Raw genomic sequence first — 17166 nt, 5'->3', positions numbered from 1 at the left:
ACGTTGATAATCTTTCTTCGCCGTGGTAGTTACATTTACAATGTAACCATCATGTAATGTGGTATGTAATGTTTATTCAGTCCAGGTAAACTTTAGGTCGGGTTACCATGCTGCTACATTTCAAGCTGCATGAAGTTACATTGTAATATTTTGAACGCGGATGTACTTTTATTCATTACGTGTTGATGAGGTCGGAGGGATTATTGTATAGTATAACGTTAAATCTCTCGCGCATTGTCAGTAGATGGTTAAAAAGAAGGAGAAATAGACGTACATCCGCTCAATGACTGTACACTCGCGGTGACCACGAAGTTTGCCAGCAGCAGCATGTGCTAGTAGTTGGGCAGAAAATAGCCGTTGCCTTCAAGCCGGTTCTTTGTGTTCAAGGGGATACCGGTGTGTTGAGCTTTTTGGCTTCGGTCATTCCTTTATAAAGACCACGTATGAAGTGTTGGCTGTGATGCGGAACGCAAGCACCAGATAGTTGAAGCATCGCGCATTAAATCCAAGGGGAAAAGCAGATCCCTGTACCAGTGCCAAGAATGAGCTTTTGATCAACTTTTCTGTCTGAATCATTCTTTTAGATGCAACTGTGTGGCCTAAAGGAAACTTGATTTGGACTGTCAGGGTTTTTCTGTTCTCTTTATTTTGCCTACCCATAAGAACACATTTTCCGCAGATGATTGACATTTCCAAGAATAGAAAACACTGTCAGATCAATGAGGCCAGACTCAAACGTTAACGGTTCTATTTGTAGGCTATGGTTGCTTCACCCTTCTTTGCGGATAAGACTTGCGCCCCCAGCAAAAGGGAACAGTTGAGGTGAGGGACGAGCCAAAGTTAAAAAAGAAAAAAAGAAAAAAGAATGGCGTTATTGTCTTGGAGCGTTTCCCAAAAACTTCCCTCAAAAATAACCAGACCACTTCGAATCCAGTGGAAACACCAAATAGGATTTTCGACCACTGCATGCGGAGCGACACGGTTCCGTTTGCCATCTCTTTGAAGGTTCCCTGCTTTACAGTTATTTCAGGAAGACGGATTTTTTTGAAAATAATCCAAACGAGAAGGCATGTTTTTTTATGGCGCCAGGTAGTTGTGTGGGCCTGCCGGGCAGAACGGGGACGAGTACTGCTGCACGAGGCTGCTCGTGCAGAGTCAGCAACAGGCTTCGGTTATAAAATTACATCACAGCAAAATCCATTAACAGTGCGGCACTTTGTGCTTCTCCCCCCCGATCCAAGGACATGTGCCAGCGGGGCCCGATTTCCACACCGAGTTAGACGCAGTCTGTGGTCTCAGGCACCAGTGTAGACGTTTGAACATGCATCACATTTATTCCCTGTCAGATGGGCTTTTCCGTATTCTTAGGCTACTAATTCATATTCGCACAGTCATGCCGAAGAACACTGACTAAAAGACTCGACATTAAAGCATTTTTAAAAATTATTTTTATTGAATGTTTATTTGAGTAGGGACAATGCCAAGATACAAAGCATCATTACTGCCAGTTTACACCAGGTTCAGGGAGCTGATGTTCTGCACATCCCTAGTTAGGCTTTTTTTTTTTATAAAAAGAAAGGGAAAAAGATAAAAACATTTTTTACATCAGTATACACGCCAGGGTTTTAATGCTACAACCTTCAAATTGATTAAAAAAAAAAAACAACGGGCTACTATTCATGCTGCCACCTTGGTTTTGCACTCTTAATGCTTGCTCTCCGTCTTTTTAAACTTTTAAGGTTCCGGTCTGCCCTCTTTTTAGCATTGAATCGAAAACATCTTGGCCAGATGTGTGCACTCATATTATGAAATATTTTTGTTGTTGTTGACCCCACCGCACTCTCTCCCTTCCCTCTCGCTCTGTGGTGGCATGGCAACCAGACATGCCCCAGGAAGTCTCGTGCTCTGAGTCAACAGAGGGCTTTGTTTGGGTGTGTGCATTTGACCGACATCCATGAAGATGTCTTAGACGGCAAACAGGACGCGAACGCTTACGCTGCCAATAATAATTATAGTCCGCAAACTACTGGTATGGCATGTTTTGTTAATTGCGTGTCATAGTGCTTGCATGACGATGTATACATGAGGACATACGTCGAACAACAGGATACTCCATATTGCAATGACACGTAACATTTAATCACAGCCAGCCCTGTATTTGTGAGCCATGACTGCTCACTGTTTGGTGGTGGAAGCTGGAAAGAAAAGCATACAAAAGACAAAAGGATTGGAAAGTTCCCAGGGGTCGATTTTTCAAGAATAATAGATTTTTGTCTCTCTAGATCATATTCACATGTTCATATTCACATATTGGCGGCACGGATGGTGCAGTGGGTAGCACTGCCGCCTCACAGCAAGGAGGTCCTGGGTTCGAATCCCCGTCGGCCGGGGCCTCTCTGTGCGGAGTTTGCTTGTTCTCCCCGTGTCTGCGTGGGTTTCCTCCGGGTACTCCGGTTTCCTCCCACAGTCCAAAGACATGCAGGTTAGGCTGATTGGAGAGTCTAAATTGCCCGTAGGTATGAGTGTGTGAGTGAATGGTGTGTGTGCCCTGCGATGGACTGGCAACCTGTCCAGGGTGTATTCCTGCCTTTCGCCCAATGTATGCTGGGATAGGCTCCAGCCCCCCTGCGACCCTGTTCAGGATAAGCGGGTTCAGATAATGGATGGATGGATATTCACATATTCAGTCTTTCCTTGTAGCCTACTTCTATGTTCCAGTTGCGGCTTCTCGGTGGACTGCCTTCAGTATTTTGGTTTGGCCAAATTCTCTGAGACCAAGCCCCAACACTATACGCTTTCCTTTATTTATTTTAAAGGAACATTTAATGACAATCCCCTGTGTCTGTTTATCATGTCTGGCAGTTTATCAGTGGATAAGGAGCAATACCTAATTCCCAGGAGTCTTTGAGCTTATAATGAGAAACATTGTTTGCTGGCGGTAGGAAACCTGCTGATTGGTTTTGTAAAGTAACCGTATAGCGTCTAATTTGGTGCTTATCTCTGCCAGACTGTAGAATTCATACATTCGCTGCATTTCGCTTGAGCACTGTGTATAAGGAAGTCTCTTTTTACTTTAATTTTTTTCTGTGTTTGATTCTGCTTTTGTTCTGTCCCAGGGTATGCCCAGCCCTGGAACATTTCCTGGTTTGTAATATGTTTAACATGGCCTGTATCTAAAGGAAGTGGCTGCTCGTGGTGTCAATCCCTGGTGTTTTAGCTGTGGGTTTCTCTTCTCTGTCCTCATAGGTGTGAAGAAGCCGCCATTGGCGCCCAAACCAAAGATCGTTCGGCCGCAGAAGCCAGGGCCCCCGCCCATCGCCCCGAAACCCGACGTCTCCCTGTCCTGCCCTTCCCCCGCGGCCCTGAAAAGAGCCAAACCGGCCCTCGCTCCCAAGCCATGCCTCCCGAAGGCCCCCCCCTGTCCGGACCCCAAAGCTGTACCCTCGAAGGGCGGGCCTCAAACCTGCGCCCGGGAGAGGAGGGGCAGCTCGGACAAGCTGGGTGCGCTGAACTCCAGGAACGGGCTGCAGACGGACCTCGGCGAGCCCGACTCCGATTATATCATTCCGACGTGCGGTTGCGGCCGGCGCGGCTGCCCCCAGTGTCGCCGCGAGGACGGCCGCGAGACCACGCGGATCGTCATCGCGCCGCTGGAGAGCCTTCAGAACGGCGGGCCGGACGGGTCCGGCACGCGGGTTTCGCCGGTTCCCAGAGTCCGGACGAAGACGGAGATCGCCCGTGACAACACGGGGAGCGGCAAGAGCCAAGTGGTCAACACCAGCTTCCTGGAGCAGAAGCTCAAGGACGTGTGGGTCCAGGCCGTGTCTGCGAATAACTGCCACCTGAAGCACCGGCCTCGGGAGAAGACCCCAGTGCAGAATGGGAAGGCTGGGACGACCAATCAGAACCTGAACCCTGTTCAAAACAGCAGTGGCTCTGGCAGGATGCCTCCCGAAGGGTCACAGAACGATGATGATGTTGAGAGCCTCGCCGGTCCTGGCGATGGTCAACTGGAGGATGTCTCTGAATCTATCGAGGCCTCAGTGGATGCCCCAGAGGAATGTGGGGAGGAAGGGCGGCACCCTGGCGGACCACGCCCTGCACCTCAAGTCCCCGCCGCCCCCAGGAAACCCCTCCCCGTTCCCCCACTGCGGAAACCCAGGAAGCCGGGCCTCGTGAGGCAGGACGGCACGGAGGAGCTGCGGGAGGAGGCGGAACAGGCTGAGGAAAAGGTCAGAGGCTTGTCAGTTGTGAGGAACAGCCCGTTCCTCTCCCCCAAAGTTTTCGTTCACACGGAGAGTGTCACCTACGCCAGAAGCCCTTCAGCCAATCAGGAGCATTCCTCTGCCTCCAGGGGCCTTGACATGGAAGAGGACTCCGCCGTCCCCATCCCTCCCCCCCGCCAGACGTCCCTGACCTCTACCCCGCACAAGCACTTGGACCTTTCCTACATGGGTCGCTCGAGGGAAGAGGAGGAGGAGGAGGAGGAGGGTGAAGAGTTCTCGCAGGTCACCCGCGCCACCTCTGAAACCATAAACTCCGCTGAGGACGAGGAGGGAGAAGGCCCCGGGTTCGCACATTACCCCACCAGGAGCCTGCCCAAGCAGATCAAGCTCAACTGCAACCTGCCGCTGTCTGTGGCGACGAAGGCGGCCTCCGTCGAGGAGCGGTCCCCGAAGGTCGCCCCGAAGAAGCCGCAGCGGCACAGCCTGCCTGCGTCGGGGCAGCTGAGGAAAGAGCCGTCCGAGGAGGTGCCTGAGAGGAGCGCCGAGGCGGGCGGCGGGAGGGGTCCTTCGCCCACCTGGGAGGAAGAGGACCAGAGGCCTTGCTCAGACGAGAGAGGGAGCGCCGTCACAGAGAGCGAGAGCCCCACGAGAGAGCTCCCGCCGCCCCCCGTGGAGAAGGCATTGTGGCGAACCATCGTGCCTTTTTTCGGACGGCAGGCGTCCAGGATCAGCATCGCCAGCGACACCCAGGGCAAGTCGCCCGGGCCGAAACCGGGGAAGCCGCGGGCCAAGTCCTTCTCGGCGGCGGATCTGGTGCGCGTGGACGGCCCGAAGAGGAGCTCTTTCCGGAAGCTTCTGGAGCTGAAGTTGTCGGTGAAGATGCTGCCCAAGCTACTGGCCAAGGGCGGCCAGTCGCTGGACTGCACCACTGGGGAGAGGGAGCAGTCTGTGGACGGGGAGTTGATCCCGGACGAGCGCCCGGACCCTCTCGCCAACGGCCGGTGCGTGAGTCCCGGCAGTGCCTCGGCCGGCCGGCGGAAGATGTCGTGTCCGCTGATCGGCCTGGAGCAGAGCGTGGACGACGACGACGACGACGAGTCCGGACCCGGGGTGGAGTCCGCCGTGGAGTACGAGAACCTCCCCTTTTACGAGGAGATTCCCGAGTACATGAACCTGCCCTTGCTGAACGCGACCCACCTGGGCTGGCACAACTCCTCCAGTATAGAGGACGGAGAGGACATCTACGAGGTGCAGGAGCCCTACGAGTTTCATAAGACGTGAGTACCTTATGAGCAACAGCGCCTTCTGACACATCTAAGGTCATGATATTCAACATGACTGTTCTTCTGTTACTTAATGTCCCTCACTGTAGAGCTGGACCCATAATCGCTCGTTATAGCCCTTTTCCCCCTGTAGAGCCGGAACCCGGCTGGCTCTCTTTATCCGCTGCTGTGAAGTTGGTAATAAAGTCGGGGCGGCCTGTAGCGTAGTGGTTAAGGTACATGACTGGGACACCCAAAGTCGGTGGTTCTAATTCTGGTGTAGCCACAATAAGATCTGCACAGCCGTTGGGCCCTTGAGCAAGGCCCTTAACCCTGCATTGCTCCAGGGGGGATTATCTCCTGCTTAGTCTAATCAACTGTACGTCGCTCTGGATAAGAGAATCTGACAAAATGCCAGTAATGTAATGTAAAAAAAAAAAAAAAAAGTGATCGCAGCCTTGAGGCTTTTGAACAAGGGCTCTCTGTGCAGTCAGGCCTTCAGGGTCCTACGATGTCTGTTTGACCCAGGTCACGGATGACCAGGAGGGTACAGGCCTGGGGCAAGCAAGCAAGCAAAGAAACAGGCGAGTGAGCGCCTGAATCTTAGGGAGAGGGAGAGAGGTAGAGGGAGGGAGGGAGGGAGGGAGGGAGGGAGGGAGAGAGAATAAGATGCGAGGCAGGGGGAGGGAAGGAGTGGGCAATCTGCTGAGCTGGTTGCTTCCTGTAAACCAGTGCGCGCACGGAAAGAATGTGTTGAATGCACTTTATTCATCACGTCACAATGAAGACCTGCGGAGGCTCTGGAATTCAGAAAGGCGTCGTTGAGTTTGTGGCCTCTCGGATGGGGCCCTGGCGTGATAACTGAACGAGCTTTTCCGCTTGTGCAGGGCCCTGTCTGTGCAGGCTGTCCGATATGCTGAGGGAATAGATGAGCAGATTGCCAGGAGCCATTGCAGAGTGTTTTGAGAGGACCGGGATTTCTAGTGTCGTGCCTTTGTCTTTACCTTACTGCGGTTCAAAAACCCGCCCCGGAACGTGTGCGTTCAAAATTCCTCAGCGAGTAGTCAGTAAGCACCCAAAAAAAACATTAAGCCTTGAGTAACCAGATTACTATTTGTGTGATGTGTAATGTGCCTGAGCACAACTTGGTATGTCTGAGAACGTATTGCCATTGCCGCCGTGTGCTTGGTACATGAAAACCGAGACCAATCCGGGGATTTACAGCGTTGACTAAGGTCTCAACAATTTAACCCTGCAGAACCCGGTCGTGCGGCTCACTGCAGCTGTGCAGAATGCGTGGTGAATCAGGTGGATCTGGTGTAGGCAGGTACAAGGAGTCTATAAGGCAACCCTCCACCAGTTGTGTGTGACTGTACTTGCATTCAAGCTGATGCACTGTGTATTGTGGAGTCTGAAATCTGGCACTATAGAGCTCTGTCCAGGATGTGAAGTTTTGTTGAGCTTCTGGTTTTATTTATAAAAAAATTTGTTTGAGTGGGAGAGGGTGCTTGGAGCCGTGTGCCATCTGGTCGGAACCCCGGGTCCAGGTCGGCCCGAAGCCCCGGGCTCCGGTTCGGGAACGCCGGGAACGCCGGTCCTGAAAAGAGCATTCATGGGGCCGTCCCGCGTGGGCCTTTTCCTGTGAGCTATTTTCGGCGGTCCAGGCAGGAAGCGTTTGAATAATGTGGAGCTGCTGGGGTTTCTGCTGGGAAGAGCGGCCCTACCCCTGAGTCTGCTTCCAGCTTTCCCTCTCTAATCAGTGTGAGACGGCTACACTCTGTAGAAAATGCACATTCTGTGATCGCTTGATACTTTCTGACAATACCTGGTACCAAGACAACCTAAGTGCATATCTGAACAGGTCTCTCTCTCGCTTTCTTAATTTCTTTTTTTAAATCTTTCTGGATGGTTTCCTTTGGTTGTTTTCATTTTGTTTTTTTGTTTTTTTTTTAACCGCAAATGGCAGTATATGTACCTGTAACCCTGGCCCGAACTGGTAAATCCGGAAGTGACCGGGTCAGCATTGGTGGCACTGCATGGCACACTGAAGTTCTGGGAGGGTTTATTATCTGAACATTTGGGTATAGTTATAGATATTTTGACGACCCAATCGGTTGAATGTAGTGTTAACTATGGGATCATTTTTACATTGCTGAAGTCCCTTTGCCGGCCGTTCTCAGACGGTTCTGCTCGCAGTTGGCCCACGCTGCCCCCTCCATAATATCATCGGGTTTCTTATAAACTTACTATCCTCCTGCTGTCCGGGCCATTACCGCAGAAGAAGAGCACAGTGTCTGGCTTCCAGATCACAAGCCTGCCGATTAGGAGCGGTTGACTTGGCAGCTCGGCTCGGGGGGGGGGGGTAGGTGGGGTCAGGTCGGGGGTGCGTCGAGGCATGCTGCAGGTGCCCTGCGGGGGCCCTGGCAACCACAGCGACCCGCGTGACCCCTCTGCTCCGGTTGCAGACGCCCGTTACGGGCAGGAGGGGCGTGCTGGTGATTTCGGGGGAGGGGTAAGGTTGCGGGCCGTCTCAGGTGCGGGGGCGGACCCGGCCCCGGCCCTGGCTCCTGTTCCTGCTGCACGTGATCCGCCCCAGCCAGCCGTGAGCCGATTGCATTACGGTTTGAGTTTCTGTTCCTGCGGTCTGGGCTGCTGGCGGTTTGCACAGCCGGCTCTGTGATGCGCTGTAAACAAGAGGAGCTCTGTGCTCCACTACAGCATGCTGGAATACCTGAGAGAGAGGGGGAGGGAGAGGGGGGAGTGAGAGAGAGAGGGGGGGGGAGAGGGGTAGAGAGGGAGAGAGAGAGAGAGAGAGATGGAGGAAGGGGGAGCAAGAGAGGGAGAGAGGGGGAGAGAGGAAGAGAGAGAAAAATATGACGAGGTGGAGAGCGAGAAAGTCATGGAAGGAGTGCTTTTTTTGGGGGGGATTTTTTTATTTCGGAGAGAGAAAAAAACATTTGAGAGAGTGGGAAAGGCAGAGAGAGGGGGGAAGAGAGTGGGAGGGAGGGAGAGAAAGGCTGAGAGATGGATGGATGGAGAGGGGAGAGGGGCACAGCAGGGGCCCAAGCTGTGAGAATTAATTTCATCTTATTCACCCACATGCAGAACATCTTACTCACCTAGTACTGTCCATCAGACCTGGGGTCTCTGTGAGAGGGAGGGAGAGAGAGAGAGCGAGCGAGCATGGTGCTTTTAAACATCCTGAAAAGATAAGATATTAAGAGAATACCATGGGTCTGAGTAAGCAGGTGAGTGGACAAGTATGTCAGCGAATGAGTGTGCGTGAGTGAATATGTGTGTTTGAGTGAGTGTGTGTTTGAGTGAGTGTGCGCTGGCCGTTCGGGGTGTTATACGCCGGTACCGGGCCCCTGCGTGATTGTGACTGAATGTTTTTGGATTCCCAGGGTCGGGGTCAGGGCGTTGGCCGTGCTGAATTACAGGCCGGCAGTTTAGAATAATAGTTTTTAAGCAGCGTGGCGGACAGGTTCCCCTGTTCCTGCTGCAGCAACAGTCCGGCCAGACTGTGGGCGCACAAAGGACCTCTCTGTACCTCTGTATCTCTGCCAGCTCAGGTTCGAGGGCTTCGTCCTCTCTGGGTCATGATGAGCCGAGGAAGAAAGCGCAGGGACTTTTGGCTCTGCGCAGCGTAGCGAGTCTGAATTAGCTGTTCAGAGGGCTCTCGTTTGTTCTCCCTTTTAATTCGGCTTGTGCCAGTTTCCCGTGGTCCTCTTCCCGGAGGTGTTCTGGAAGGTTCTGTCTGAGAGACAGCCTCCCCCCTGAATACTGCTGGCACGGACACACCTCTTGAACAGCACCAAGTGCCAAACGGTGTGTCGATCAGTGTGGAACTTAGTCTTAATAAGCATTTTAGCCTAGTAATTCTCAAGTATAAAACATAAGCTTGTTTTAAGTGACTGTTTTCTTGACAGCTGAAATTTTCTTAGCCCCTTGGCCAATTGTAAAACGAGTCAAACCATCTGACCTCATTGCCCATGGTCTTATTTTGTAAGAAAAGATTTTAAGTCTTAACAGGAGACTAAATTATTTGTTGATATTGACTTGTTTTTAGTTTTTTCCAGTGAGTGGTGAGCCAGGCCTGGGAGTTTTGGTCTTGCAGGGAGGTGTGGGGTTGCTGGGCAGTGGGAGAAACGGTCAGACCACTGCGGGGTTGGAGGGAAACCAAAAAGCCTCCTTCGCTGCAATTGAAACCGATGTCTATGCGCGAGTTTAGACAGAAATCCCCCTGATGACGGGGGCGTGTTTGGCCACGTGTGCACTGTGTTTGTCCGCTGTCTTGGCCTGAGTCCTTCGCCATGGACAACGGACGCCGCCTTCGTGATGTGTGCGTAAGCAGGGGGCTGTGGTTCTGGCTTGGAGCAGACAGGAACCAAAAAAGCCCAGATCTAGGCCTGGGCAAGGTGCATCATTGTTTTGGATTCAAATCCTTTTTTTTTGTGCTCGATTGATCTGTCTTGCCTGGTTCAGTTGAGCCAGCCAAGGTGATCAGAAGGTAGGGTTTGCACTTTTTGAAAGGGTTCCAATTCACCAGACAATCTTAGTAAAGTGGAGGAAAGTATTTGAATCGGAAGCAATGACGTATTTGACCCGGGTCTGACCCAGGTCTGGTTGGGTCTCGCCCAGTGTAGGTGCAGTGTCTTGACCTGTTAACACAGAAGGGCAGTCGGGAGTTTCCACCACACGCACACGCACACACACACACACACGCACGCACACACACACACACACACACACACAGAATTTCAGACAGGATTTCCTCCTGGCCTTCTGACTTCCAGAATGTCAGCGGTGGAGTGAGGCATTGTTCAGCTTTGAATGAAAGCACTGTTAGGAGAGCGGAGGAAAGCGTTTGCAGAAAAACAAAAGCATTTTACTTGGCTCGCATTTATTATTGGAAATATACTAGATGCGTATTTCTGCCGCGGGTATTAATGACCGTGGCATCGTTCTGACATTTCACTGGTACACTTCCCCCGCACAAAGAATTGGAAAAAGCTGTGGGTTTACCTGTGTGTGTTGTTGTCTGTGTGTTGTTGAATGAGGTCAAGTTGCGTTTGGTTGTGAACAAGGTCATGCTCTGGGTATGCATGCATGGTGTCAGTTGTGTGTGTTTTATTGGAAATCTGGTAAAGTTGTTAAATCTGTTAAAGTTGTAGATCTTGGCTTGTGTGTATGTAGGTGAATGTGTGTGTGTGTGTGTGTGCGTTTGCACTTGTCCTTCTGTGTGTGTGTGTGTGTGTGTGTGTGTGTGTGTGTGCGAGAAGGAGCGCCAGCTGGTTTCCGTGGGGACGCGGTGACCGGGACTTCCTGTTTTCCTGGCACAGGGATAGTCATGAGGAAGACCAGTCCGCAGGGAACGGGGGTGTGATTGACAGCTCCGAGGAGGAGGAGGGGGAGGAGGAGGACGACGCAAGCTCCGCCTCCAGCAAGGGAGAGCCGGAACCCTCCGGAGACCGCCAGGTACGGCGAGCGCCCAACGTTCCGGAACAACCCCGCCGTTCCGCCACGGGGGGGGGCTCCTCTCTCCCCCCGAAATATGCGAGGTTTAACCATGCGCTAAACAATAGCCCTCAGGACCGGAGGGATGTGTGTCAGAGGAAGTGAGTGTGAGTGTGAGTGAGAGAGGGAGAGTGTGTGTGTGTGAAAGGGAGGGTTCGGATGTAGAGAGAAGGCCAAAATGCAGTTTCCAGGCTGGAGGAAAGCGTTTCGCTCTGAATAGACAGGCGGGCTTTTGCTCTTGTGTGCTTTTAGAAGAATGACATTAAAATAACCTCACCTGACCACCACACGCTTATTCCACTGTCTTGAGAAAGTGAGTGGGAGAGAGAGAATGAGTGCGTGTAAGAGTAAGAGAGGAACTGAGTGAGAGAGTAAACAAGAGAGTTTAAGTAAACATGACTGACTGAGGATTCTCACGGAGAAAGTGCATGTGGGTCACACACAGAGACACCTGCAGTGAGAATGTACTAGCCACAGGGAGTGCACACTTTAATGTGAGTACATGAGTATGTACTAGCCACAGGGAGTGCACACTTTAATGTGAGTACATGAGTATGTACTAGCCACAGGGAGTGCACACTTTAATGTGAGTACATGAGTGTGTACTAGCCACAGGGAGTGCACACTTTAATGTGAGTACATGAGTATGTACTAGCCACAGGGAGCCACATGTGAGTACATGAGTATGTACTAGCCACAGGGAGTGCACACTTTAATGTGAGTACATGAGTATGTACTAGCCACAGGGAGTGCACACTTTAATGTGAGTGCATGAGTATGTACTAGCCACAGGGAGTGCACACTTTAATGTGGGTACATGAGTATGTGCTGTTGCAGGGAGTGTGCACCTGACTCTCCGCTCTTGACTAACTAACTGCACTCCCTCCTTCTGTTCCACAGGATGAAATACAAGCGAAGAAGAACAAGGTGGTGCACATCGCCAAGGAGATCATGAGCTCGGAGAAAGTGTGAGTGCATTTTTGGAAAAGAAAAAAAATTTGAGTTAATTTGACTAACTTTTTTTTTTTTTTACATGACATGGCACATTCTAGAACATTCCATATCCTCATCCTTTCTCGCCCTTTTTCTACAGGTTTGTGGATGTTTTGAAGCTCCTCCACATCGTAAGTACAGCTTCGAATTCCGTCAATGGAGAGAATAATATGTATTGTAATGTCGAACATGTTAACGTATCATTAAAAAAAAAAAAAATCGTATCATACATTATGCCGTTACAATAGTGCGTTCAGTCAGTGTGGAAGATGGCGTTTGTTTCTGGGTGCATGCTGACTGCTGACTTGAGCTCAGAGATAGTGACGTGGTGGATCTCACTGGTGCCGCCTCCCCTGTGGTCACCCTGTGTTTCTGAGCAGAGGGGCGCAGGTCCCGCAGCGCGCACACACACACACACACACACACACACACACACACACACACACACACTCAGTGTGTGTGTTCAGACTCACTCACATACACAGCCACACACACGGAAACAGTGCGCGCACACACACACACACACACACACACACGCACACACACACACACACACACACACACACACACACTCAGTGTGTGTGTTCAGACTCACTCACTCACTCACATACACAGCCACACACACGGAAACAGTGCGCGCACACACACACACACACACACACACACACACACACCCAGGCCGTGTACTCGGGGTGCTTGGTTTCCTGTGTGAACTGGTCTCTGTGGTGAGGGACAGTCCTGCTCACACACACAGCACACACACACAGCGCATGTGTTCAGACTCACTCACTCACAGACACAGCGCGTGCACACACACACACACACACACACACACACACACACACACAGAACTTGTGTTCACACCCATACCGTGTACTCGGGGTGCTTGGTTTCCTGTATGAGCTCTGTGGTGAGGGACAGTCCTGCTCGTGTGAAATCTGCTCTGAGCCTGCAGCCCTACACACACACACACACATCTATGGGGAGCCGTATTGTGAAACAGAAACACACATTTTGTCCCATTGGAGAATAGTGGAGCGTTTTTAACACAGTAAACGTTTAGTCGAGCCTTTGGGCAGCTGTTGTGGGGTCAGGGAAGCCATGAAGGCTGAAGACTGAACGCTGAAGACTGAAGACTGAAGGCTGAACGCTGAAGACTGAACGCTGAAGACTGAACGCTGAAGACTGAACGCTGAAGACTGAACGCTGAAGACTGAACGCTGAACGCTGAAGACTGAACGCTGAACGCTGAAGACTGAAGACTGAAGACTGAACGCTGAAGGCTGAAGGCTGAACGCTGAAGGCTGAACGCTGAAGGCTGAACGCTGAAGACTGAAGGCTGAACGCTGAACGCTGAAGGCTGAACGCTGAAGCACACAATTCGCTCTGCTCTTAAAGAGCTCTCCCGCCCCTCCCCTCAGCCCTGGCCTCCCTGAAGCACCAGACATCACATTCAGACAGCTGAGCTCTCTGTGCGTGAGTGTGCGTGTGCGTGTGCGTGTGAGTGTACGTGTGAGTGTACGTGTGAGTGTGAGTGTGAGTGTGAGTGTGAGTGTGAGTGTGAGTGTGAGTGTGAGTGTGAGTGTGTGAGTGTGTGAGTGTGTGAGTGTGTGAGTGTGTGAGTGAGTGAGTGAGTGAGTGAGTGAGTGAGTGAGTGAGTGAGTGAGTGAGTGAGTGAGTGAGTGTACATGCGTTAGAGTGTGTGTGTGTACATGTGCACATAAAGGTCTCGGTATGTGTATATGTCTCTGTCTGCGTGCATGTGCATACGTGTTCATGCATGTGTTTGTATGCACATGCTTGTGTGTCATCAGATCTGGCGTGTGCGGGAGCATGATGTTGACTTTGGATGTGTAGCAGACATAGTGACAGGCTTTGTGACTGCAGTTAGTCCTGAGTGTGTGTTGTGAGCCAGGTAATGCGGGTTGTAAGCTCCAATCCAGGTTGTGCGCGCCTATCTTGTGTGCGTTCGGCGCGGTCACATGCTCTTTGTTACGCTAGTCTCCGGGGGCCACGCCCGTCCCGCACAGACGGCCCGTATTTAGGCCCTCGCGCTTCCGGGCGGTTGGGATTCCTGCGGGTTTGTGTTTTCCTGTTTGGTGGTTTCTCCGCGCCGTCTGGAATGCGCCGGATCAGCTGGAGGAACCGTAGAACCCTGCCGCATTCCGCAGGGCCTCTGTGACCTCACGGCCCCCTCCGACCAATCGGAGGGCGAGGGGGAAGCCGGCGTGGTTGCGGTTGGGTTTCTGGGTGAAAGGTCACGGCGACGTGTTTATTCTCCGTTAGCAGGGTCACGTGACCGTGGCAGAATGATCAAAGCAAGGCTATTGCGACCGTCTTTTTAAGAGGCCAAGTGTCACTGCCCAGGCCAACGACTGTTTTGGCATTTTGACGAAGAGGATGTGTGCGAGGGAGAAATGGAGAGAGAGGGAGGAGAGATATACTGAGGGACAGAACAGGGAAGAGGGAGACAGACATACCCATGTCAATGTTTTATTTTTTCATTTTTTTTTTACATTCATTGTTGGTGTTGTGGTTTATATTTGTTGGGCGTTGTATCTGTGATAGCCATGTTACTGTGTTTTATTGTATTATATGTGATGCTTTGGCAATTTGACTGTGTCCTGTGAATAAAGCAAATTGAGAGGGAGAGGGAGAGAGAGGGAGAGAGAGAGAGGGAGGGAGAGGGAGAGGGAGAGGGAGAGGGAGAGGGAGAGGGATGGAGATGGAGAGGGGAGGGGGGGGGGGGGGGGGGGGGTGGTTCACCACTTAACCAACACCGTTTAAGTGAAGCTCTCAGAGGAAAAATGTCTGTCTGCCTCCAGTTGCAAAGTCTGACCTTTGAATATATCTCAATTACTATCCAGTCACGGTTCTTTAAAAAACCGCTCACATTTGTCCGATCGCAGTCCAGACAGTTCCAGTGGCCTGGGCACTGTCCAATCACAGCCGTTCGTGGAATTGCCAAGTTTTGCAGTGATTCCGTGCTGATTCCATCTCCTCTGTGAGACTGGCACTCCACGTCTGTCTGTATCCCACATGGAGTGTGTGTGTGTGTGTGTGTGTGTGTGTGTGTGTGTGTGTTACTTTCAGCTACTGAAATCAGTGAAATCAGAATGCTGCAGAAATCATAAAGCAACTGAATTAATACAATGTATTTGGTTAATGTGGACCTAAATAAAGAGTTAAAGTGTCTGTGTGTCTGTGTCTGTGTCTGTGTCTGTGTCTGTGTCTGTGTCTGTGTCTGTGTCTGTGTCTGTGTCTGTGTCTGTGCAGGATTTTCGGGATGCGGTGGCGAAGGCGTCCCGGCAGAGTGGGAAGCCTGTGATCGAGGAGCGGATCCTGAACCAGATCCTGTACTACCTGCCCCAGCTCTACGAGCTGAACCGTGACCTGCTGAGGGAGCTGGAGGAGAGGGTGGCCCACTGGTACGACAACCTCCCAGTAACCCTGCGTCAACCTCCCAGTAACCCTGCTTCACCCTCCCAATGACCTCCAATAACCATCCAACAACCGCCCAGTAACCCTGCGTCAACCGCCCAGTAACCCTGCGTCAACCTCCCAGTGACCCTGCGTCAACCTCCCAGTGACCCTGCGTCAACCGCCCAGTAACCTCCAATAACCATCTAACAACCTCCCAGTAACTCTGCATCAACCGCCCAGTAACCCTGCTTCAACTGCCCAGTAACCCTGCGTCAACCTCCCAGTAACCCTGCGTCAACCTCCCAGTAACCCTGCGTCAACCTCCCAGTAACCCTGCGTCAACCTCCCAGTAACCCTGCATCAACCTCCCAGTGACCTCCAATAACCATCCAACAACCTTCCCGTAGCCCTGCGTCAACATCCAAGTGACCTCCAATAACCATCCAACAACCCTCCAAAAACCTTCCAGTAACCTCCAGTAACCATCCAACAATGCCTTTAACCGCCCAGTAACCCTGCGTCAACTTGGCAATAACCTTCAAATAACCATCCAACAATGCCTTCAACCACCCAGTAAACCTGCGTCAACCTTCTAGTAGCCTCCAATAACCATCCAACAACCCTCCAAAAACCTTCCCGTAACCCTGCTTCAACCTCCCAGTAACCTCCAATAACCGTCCAACAATGCCTTTAACCACCCAGTGATCCTGCGTCTACCTTCCAGTAATCTCCAATAACCATCCAACAATGCCTTTAACCACCCAGTAACCCCGCGTTGACCTGGCAATAACCTTCAAATAACCATCCAACAATGCCTTTCACCTCCCAGTAACCCTGCATCATTCCGGTAACTTCCTGATGTGTCACACTCACCTTCTGCCAAATAGGAATCTCGGTATGTCTAAAACTAAACAACCCCGACCGACAACCACAACGTCAACTAGCCACACCGCCGTTGCTTATTCTGTGCTTGATCCATAATGCACCTGGACTTCATTAACGTGATGTCATCCACCCTCCCCCTCCCAAGTTTGTTTCAAAGATCCGGAACTGGATCCTAGCCCGAATTTGAATCGCCATTCAATTTCTTTCACCTTTAAAAAAACTTTTTTTTATACATGATTGCTCGATAATTTTTTTGGACGTATTACTGTCTAGTATGAGTTAAAATATTCATATTGTTATGGTGGTTAAAGGATTCGTGATTTGTATGGCTTTTAATGGTTATCTTGACCTTGTGTTAGTTTTTTTGTAAGTGTGTGTCAAACAATCTGTATGTTTGCAGCGTTTCTACAGATTTTAAAGGTGAATATTTTAAAATGTAAAAGACATTTTTGGAAACTAATAAAGACACATTTTTCCCTCTCCCTCCCCCTCTCGGTGGGCCAGGGATGACCAGCAGTGCCTGGCGGACATCTTTGTGAAGAAGGGTCCGTACCTGAAGATGTACTCCACCTACATCCGCGAGTTCGACCACAACGTGGCCCTCCTGGACGAGCAGTGCCGCAAGAACCCGGGCTTCGCCGCGGCCGTGCGCGACTTTGAGGTGTGTGTGAGTGTGAGCGTGAGCGTGAGCGTGAGCGTGAGCGTGTGCGTGAGCGTGTGCGTGAGCGTGAGCGTGTGCGTGAGCGTGTGCGAGTGAGCGAGCGAGCGAGTGAGTGTCCTCACCAGGTAGCAAAAACAATTGTGTGTGAGTGTGTGAGTGTGTGAGTGTGAGTGTGTGCGTGTGTGCGTGTGTGTGTGTC

The 17166-nt window shown here is 51.4% G+C and overlaps 1 protein-coding gene across 1 annotated transcript in view; it reads left to right on the top strand.

Moving 5' to 3' along the window:
* LOC133118887 (FYVE, RhoGEF and PH domain-containing protein 6-like) overlaps positions 1–17166 on the top strand; it is a 28736-nt gene that overhangs the window by 793 nt on the left and 10777 nt on the right. The window contains exons 2-7 of the mRNA XM_061229156.1: positions 3247–5503; positions 10831–10966; positions 11906–11973; positions 12099–12129; positions 15275–15426; positions 16811–16967. Of these exons, the coding sequence (XP_061085140.1) occupies positions 3247–5503; positions 10831–10966; positions 11906–11973; positions 12099–12129; positions 15275–15426; positions 16811–16967 (2801 nt within the window). The remainder of the gene's footprint in view (positions 1–3246; positions 5504–10830; positions 10967–11905; positions 11974–12098; positions 12130–15274; positions 15427–16810; positions 16968–17166) is intronic.

The sequence above is a fragment of the Conger conger genome, chromosome 19 (genome assembly GCF_963514075.1).
Source record: "Conger conger chromosome 19, fConCon1.1, whole genome shotgun sequence".
Taxonomy (NCBI): Eukaryota; Metazoa; Chordata; class Actinopteri; order Anguilliformes; family Congridae; genus Conger; species Conger conger.
Note: the sequence above shows the minus strand (reverse complement) of the source record. Positions and strands in the feature narration are given on the sequence as shown.